A 6,624-nucleotide genomic window follows, 5' to 3' on the forward strand; every position below is an offset into this window, starting at 1 on the left:
GACCCGATAGCTCCCTCGTCGTCCATTCTCCCTCGACTATCTTCGCCAGGTTGCTAGAACATGCTTGGCCCATTTTCTGGCTCTGATACAATCTGCTAAGCACGAAAAGCCTATTGTAACTTTCGAGTAGATGCACAGCTCTATCAAAGTTACCCTTCCAGTTGTCAACAAGTTTGTTCAGCTCTGACCGCAGAGAACCTCCAAGTGGTGCATTTCTTTCGTGAATATGTTTCGCATCTAGATAAAGCAGTAAATGTAGCAAGGCAGCGTCGACACTATTAAACACATACGTCTCATCTGTCACACTACCATAGCCTCGTTTCTTCTGCCAACCAAGTAGATAACGCCTAACCATGTGAAGAATATCGTCATCGATGCGAAAATTTGGCAGTTTATGTTCTGTTTCTACATCTGGTGGACTGAAACACGATGATATCACCTTGACTAGGCCATTGTATACCCAGATCCCTTGCGGGCCTTGAAGTACTTCATCTTTGAGTAGAGGTATTAAAAGGAGAAACACTCGTGGGTCGAGCTCCCCGGCGACGAGCGCATCTTCCGTTGATTTTATCGTCGACTCGACCCGAGACCCTGCGTTCGCGGAGAGTAGATCAACAAAGAGAAGCAAACTTGCCTTCTGTCGGACGTAACGCAAACCGATGTATTCTGTTTCTGTTTTGGGTTCCATATCTTGAAGTCCTTGGATGAGACCTATAATGGCTTCTCTATCAATAACAACATCATTCTGGTCGGTGCTACTTTTTTGCTTAGCCAATTCGAGAGAATTCTCCAATTGCAGCGCCAGCGGATTCCGTAGAACCCTCCAAATTTTGTTTCCTTCCCAGAGAAGTATACTGCTGTTGACAGTTGCGAGCCCACGGGCAAACTTGGCCTCTTCTTGGTTCCTTTGAACTTCCCAGTCACGGTTAACACTCGATGAAGAAGGATGCTTTTGGCCGTCAGAGTCAGTGTCCTGGTTATCAAATAGCTCCCTTTCCTTTTGTAGATGTTCGAGGGAGGCCCGGGTTCTCGGGTCGCTATTCTCTGAGGGTGTTGAAGGAATCGTTGGCGAAATTACGCTGGACAATTTTAATCGAACCATCCGCATCACCTCGACGATTTCTGAAAAGGAGGCACGGCTGGCGCCGACAGAACGCCTGATTCCAACCGCGCCGGGAGATGGGCTGGCTGAGGGTATTTCTACCGATGTCTTTTGTAACCTACGTTCCCCTGGAACTGCGTTCCACCTCTGCACCTCGAGATATGTTCGGCTATCCTCGTCGTCGTCGTCAGCGCTGATAACTGCCAAGACATACCCATTCTGATTTTCGTCACTCGTACGCGGATGGCTTCCCTCGTTACTGTCGTCATCGACTACAATGGCCATTGGGTATTTGCGAAACTCAAGAGTCCCCCGAACCACATCCCCCTCGACATTAACAAACATACCCACACCAGGCTCCGACGGCTCAGTGCCCGTAACCAGGAGAAATTCAGAAGCGGTTGGTGATACGACATGTGGCTTGAGTCGCGTCGTCGATTGTTTCGGAGGTGGGGGGGGCAATGGCTTTTGGTATAACGGAGACGATCCGTCGGAGCCTGGCCCACCGTTCTCTGAAGATGGTCCTGATGAATCAGGAGATTTTTTCTCAGGGGAGCCTGGCGAACCAGGGAGAGTCCTATTCTTCATGTAGGACTCCTGAGTTATGGAGCTTGATCTTTGGGGAAAGTTTGGATGGGGGTTTAGTTGGATGTTCCCAATGCCACTTAGTGTATTTAGACTCGCGCTTCTACCGTGTCCTGGGGCATTTGAAATTGATGGAGGCTGGTTTCCTTGAACAGGGGTGTCAGTTCGAACTGGTATGTCTTCCACATGACCAGATTCAAAGCTTTCCTCTGAGGAAGAAATTGGAAATAATGGGATCTTCTGGCGGTGCTCCACTTCTAATAGAGAGTAGGAATATGCGTCTGCAACGCATGCAATTGTATCTCTGCGAGCGGATGCAAGACACCCTGGGAACTCAATATTTCTCACTCTTCGAGGTTCGTCGCCAATTCTCACAAGCATTATTCTGTTAGAAACTGCAATCATAACCACCGGATCAAACAGGTCTGCACCCTCATGTGATTCATTGAGATCAAGCCCCCCAATCCATTTACAGTTGCCCACTTTTGTAGTTCCATAGGTCGGACTTAGCTCGGGGAGCGAGTAAAATGTGACGACGCCATTACATAGAATGCAGGCTTTGTATGTAGAAGGTAGAATGAGTATCTGCTGCACTCCGAGCGGTGTGTCTGGAGGTAGGCTGCTTTGTGATGGCGTGATGGATAGCCTGGAAGCCAAAATGAAGGACGGCTCGTCCAATACTTGCGAATCGGAAGGGAAGGAAACGAAATGTAGGACCTCTCCAGCAGAGGTTCCGACGTAGAGATTATCGTCTATTAGAGTGGTCAATAACAGTCCCATAGTGATCTGATGGGGGGGAGACACCCCAACATACTCCAATATTCTACACAGGTGATATAGGCATCTTGCTCGGCCCCGTCACCAGCAACCGGAACTGAATCTATGAGCTCTCGAAGCACATACGGACTGGTCTCGGGAGCAGCTATGCGCCGTCTTTTGCGGGGGTTATCGGTATCGTCGTCGGAACTCATCGTATAGGGTGAATCCAGTATCTTGGCCCCTCCCCGTCAACATTAGCAACCGGGGAAATACCTATCGCTGTTGACTATCGAGGGGAGTTGAGATGTTATCATTCTTATTGAATGCGGCTCTCTCCCCGGCGGAGGCAACAGGTTATGGCGGAACAATGTTGATCCGGACTCAGCATCGTATTGCGCGCATATCAACAAACTGGCGACTTCAATGGGAGCAAGGGATGCAATCGTCACACAAGATCGATCGTGGTCTGAGGATTTGATTTATTCCCTCTGCTATGGTTATATAATACGCCTGATACCGGAAAATCCAGAGTTAGCGTCATGGATGCCCTCGTCGCAACTGAGAGCGTCCTCGATGGGAGTACATCGACGGACACCGGTAAGGCAGAGGAACCTGCCAAATCCGAAAAGCTCGCCCAGGAGGAAAACAAGTTCCAGCAGGCTATTGCAGTATGGAGAGGTAATGATAATGATGAATCCGCGCCCTTGAATGTGGACGATTTTTACTGACAAGGCAACGAAGGCATCGACCTTACGAGCCTGGTGCCAAAACTTGACACTACCGCATCAGACATCATAGCACATCAACGAGACTCTCTTGTGCAACGAAAAGATCTGGCTCAGAAAACCAAAGATTTCCGAAAGCTCGATGATTCTACGAAACTCTCGGAATACAAAGGCTTGTTGAAATGTATGCGAACCTCCCTCGGCTTATGCCCTAGTTACATTCCATGTCACTTTACACTGACATCGGGCAACATCTAGCATACCAGACGTTCATTGACCTCCTCACCTACCATGGCAAGGCTTCTTCATCCGCATTTTTGCAGCTTTACTCCTCGTTATCGGAAGCCCCCGATCCGTATCCGCTCCTCGAAGCATCCGTTGATTCCCTAGTCGTGTCCGAAGATACCGTTCCCAAATTGACATCCGAGATAGACTTTCTTCGAAAGAGCACAAACCGCCTTACGTCCCAATTGGAGGAGTCGGAAAAGAAATTGGAGGAAGAACGATCACTCCGACGCAAGTTTGAAGAAAGCCAGGATGCAAGAATCCAGGAAATTGAGGCATCCTGGGCAGCGGTTCTGGCTGAGAAGACCAGTAATTGGGAATCTAAGGAGAAGAACTATGAGGAAAAGTCGGAAAACCACGAACGCTTACTCAAGGAAATCAAGGCGAGCTACGAAGTAAATCAAAGATTGGACCGAACAGACGGTGAAGACACGTCAAGGAGTTCCGCCACCGCAGCGGAGCTTGAAATCGTTGCGTCAGAACTGGAGAAGACCAGCGAGCGATTGGCAGAGCTCGAGGCTCGGAACGAGCAATTGAGTTTAGAGCTTGCGCAGGCTGTATCACATTCCCAGTCCGAGTACAAAAACCGCACGCTCGAAGATGACCCGACATTCCTACGGTTGCAAGCGGAAAATTCGTCTCTTTTGCGAAAACTCGACTCTGCCCGCTACGAAAAAGATGCGGAAAAACATTCGTGGGAAGGAAGACTCCGTCAGGTAGAAAGACAGAACCTGCAGATAACGGCTGAACGAGATGAATTGAAATCCAAGTTGGATAAATGCGCAGATTACGAAGATATCCGACGGGAGCTTGAAGTCATGAAGGTATGCACGGTGCAAGATAGCTCTTTTGTTCTATTCGTTGGCTAATTTTTTTTTTTTTTTATTAAATAAAAATAGTCCATTGAGTTTTCTACTGGGGATGACGATGAGAAGGACGTGACGGAGGATCCAAATTTGATTTCTCATAACGACTCCGGCAAATCGAATGAGAACTCCTTAGAGCAGCTCTTATTAAGTAGGAATAAGAAGCTTTCGAATGAGCTGACTATTTTGAGAGTGTCCCATCAAGATTTACAGAATCAGCTAGAAACCCTACGGAAGGATTTGTCCAAGTCAAACGCGGACCTCCAAAAATCGCGGAATTTGGCATCCACTCTGGAAAACGATCTTCTCCAGATGCAACGAGAAGCATCGAGTTTCCCATCTGCTGCCATGTCGGTTGCCGGCACGTACGCGTCGAGATACCCCCACTCCTACCGTAGAGGCCGAGCCCCGTCACCCACTTCCTCAATCATATCCGGCTTTGACCACGCACACGCATCCGCAAACACAATGGAAGCCATCAAGGCCGGCTCGCCCGTGGGCGGCGGCTCAGGGATCCTGCCAATGGTCCAAGCCCAACGAGACCGCTTCAAGCAGAAGAACACCGAGCTGGAAGAGGAGCTGTCGAAGACGTACGCAATCGTCAAATCGCTCCGCCAGGAAGTCGCCTCGCTCCAGAAGGATAACCTCAGCCTGTACGAGAAGACGCGCTACGTGTCCACCTACAACCGAAGCGGCGGGCAGGGGCAGCGGCAGCGGCAGCGGGAGCAGCCCGCGACCTCCGCGTCCGCGTACGGCAACACCCCGAACGCCAGCGCCATGCATCTCGGCGCAGACTCGGTCGACCGCTACCAGTCCGCGTACGAGGCGCAGATATCGCCCTTCGCGGCCTTCCGCGGCCGGGAGTCGGCGCGCGCGTACCGCCGCATGAGCGTGCCGGAACGCATCATCTTCTCCATCACGCGGATGGTGCTCGCGAACCGCACGAGCAGGAATCTGTTCGCGGGCTACTGCGTGGCGCTGCATGTGCTTCTGTTCGTGATGTTGTATGTGATGAGCACGTCGGAGATCGAGAAGCACGCGGCCGGCGCGGCGCTGGGTTCGCTCGGTGGAGCGGCGATGGCGGGGTCGGCGGGCGCAGCTGGCGGGAGCGGGGGCAGTCCCGGCAATGGCGCGGGAAGCGGCGATTGGCAGCAGGAGAACTTCTAGAGCCACTTCGCGGTAGTTTAGTTAGTTAGTTAGTTAGCTGGACATTTGTGCCGTATTCCGTATCGACAACACGTCTTCTTTCTCCTTTGTTTGTTTGTTGGCGGGGCTGGCCTGGGTATCCCACTCTCCATTCGCCCCCATCCCATCGTCCTTATTATATATATATATATATATATATGTGTGTGTGTGTGTATGTATGTATGTATGTATGTATGTATGTATGTATGTATGTATGTATACTGTATACTGTATACTGTATACTGTACGATGTTTATGCGTTACGCACTTGGTTAATAACTACTCTCTCTTACTCTTTTCATTTGCTCCTCAGATTAAACTGGCCTCGAATTTTCGGATTATTTTCATTTAGATCGTCGTCGTCGTCGTTGTCGTCTCGGGAAGGACGCGCTCACCACGCACACACACACACAACATATATATATATATATATATATACCTATCTATTATATCTCTGCTGTACGGAGTACTCCATCTCATCTCTCCCCCTTCGCACTACTAGTCTAGTAACATGGGAACCATGGGAACCATAGAACACAACACAACAACACAACCCCCATAGACACCCCTAATCACCCCCCCCCCCCCCCCACTTTTGACACATGTAGATATATATATATATATATACATTCCCCCCTCCTCGACTCGAGCCTTGGAATATTAACTCCCACTTTTTCAACAGCCCCCGATTCAACGGTACTGGGTTTCTTATGGTTGGCAGTAGTAAGTAGAGTGGAGTAGAGTGGAGTAGAGTAGAGTAGAAGTTAGAAAGCGGAGACGAGAACGAGGACGAAAGGATTTTGGTGGATTTTATAAAACTCACTGGTAGGTACTAGGGAGGTAAATTACCGTACGTACATACTTGTACAGTACATGGTATGTGCGCTACATACTACTCCGTACATCTAACGATCTGTACGAGAAGAGAAGGAAAAGAGAAGGGAAAAAAAAAAAAAAAAAATATGATCCATGATAAATAGTTACTAGTATTCGTCAAGATACCCTACCCTACCCTACCCAATCCCATCCAATCCAATCCAGTCCAGTCCAACTGGAATAAGTTGGGAAGGGACTCAATAAAAAAAAAAAAAAAAAATGTAAGGAAAATATAAAATGT

At 49.2% G+C, this 6,624-nt stretch overlaps 2 protein-coding genes across 2 annotated transcripts; one reads left to right on the plus strand and one right to left on the minus strand.

Annotated features, from left to right (window-relative positions):
* Window positions 1-164: 164 nt before the first annotated feature.
* On the minus strand, window positions 165-2,658 carry HCAG_02336 (predicted protein; the record flags this gene model as incomplete). Its single annotated transcript, XM_001542115.1, has 4 exons — window positions 165-237; window positions 291-1,825; window positions 2,036-2,439; window positions 2,502-2,658. 4 exons carry the CDS (start codon window positions 2,656-2,658, stop codon window positions 165-167), a joined length of 2,169 nt encoding a protein of 722 aa, XP_001542165.1.
* A 327-nt stretch (window positions 2,659-2,985) lies between these two features.
* HCAG_02337 (conserved hypothetical protein) lies at window positions 2,986-5,489 on the plus strand (the record flags this gene model as incomplete). The annotated part of the gene is made up of 4 exons (XM_001542116.1): window positions 2,986-3,124; window positions 3,188-3,355; window positions 3,430-4,280; window positions 4,356-5,489. The coding sequence occupies 4 exons, from the start codon at window positions 2,986-2,988 to the stop codon at window positions 5,487-5,489; spliced, it is 2,292 nt and encodes a 763-aa protein (XP_001542166.1).
* Window positions 5,490-6,624: the final 1,135 nt, after the last annotated feature.

Source organism: Histoplasma capsulatum, genomic scaffold (genome assembly GCF_000149585.1).
Source record: "Histoplasma capsulatum NAm1 scaffold_2 genomic scaffold, whole genome shotgun sequence".
NCBI classification, from domain to species: Eukaryota; Fungi; Ascomycota; class Eurotiomycetes; order Onygenales; family Ajellomycetaceae; genus Histoplasma; species Histoplasma mississippiense.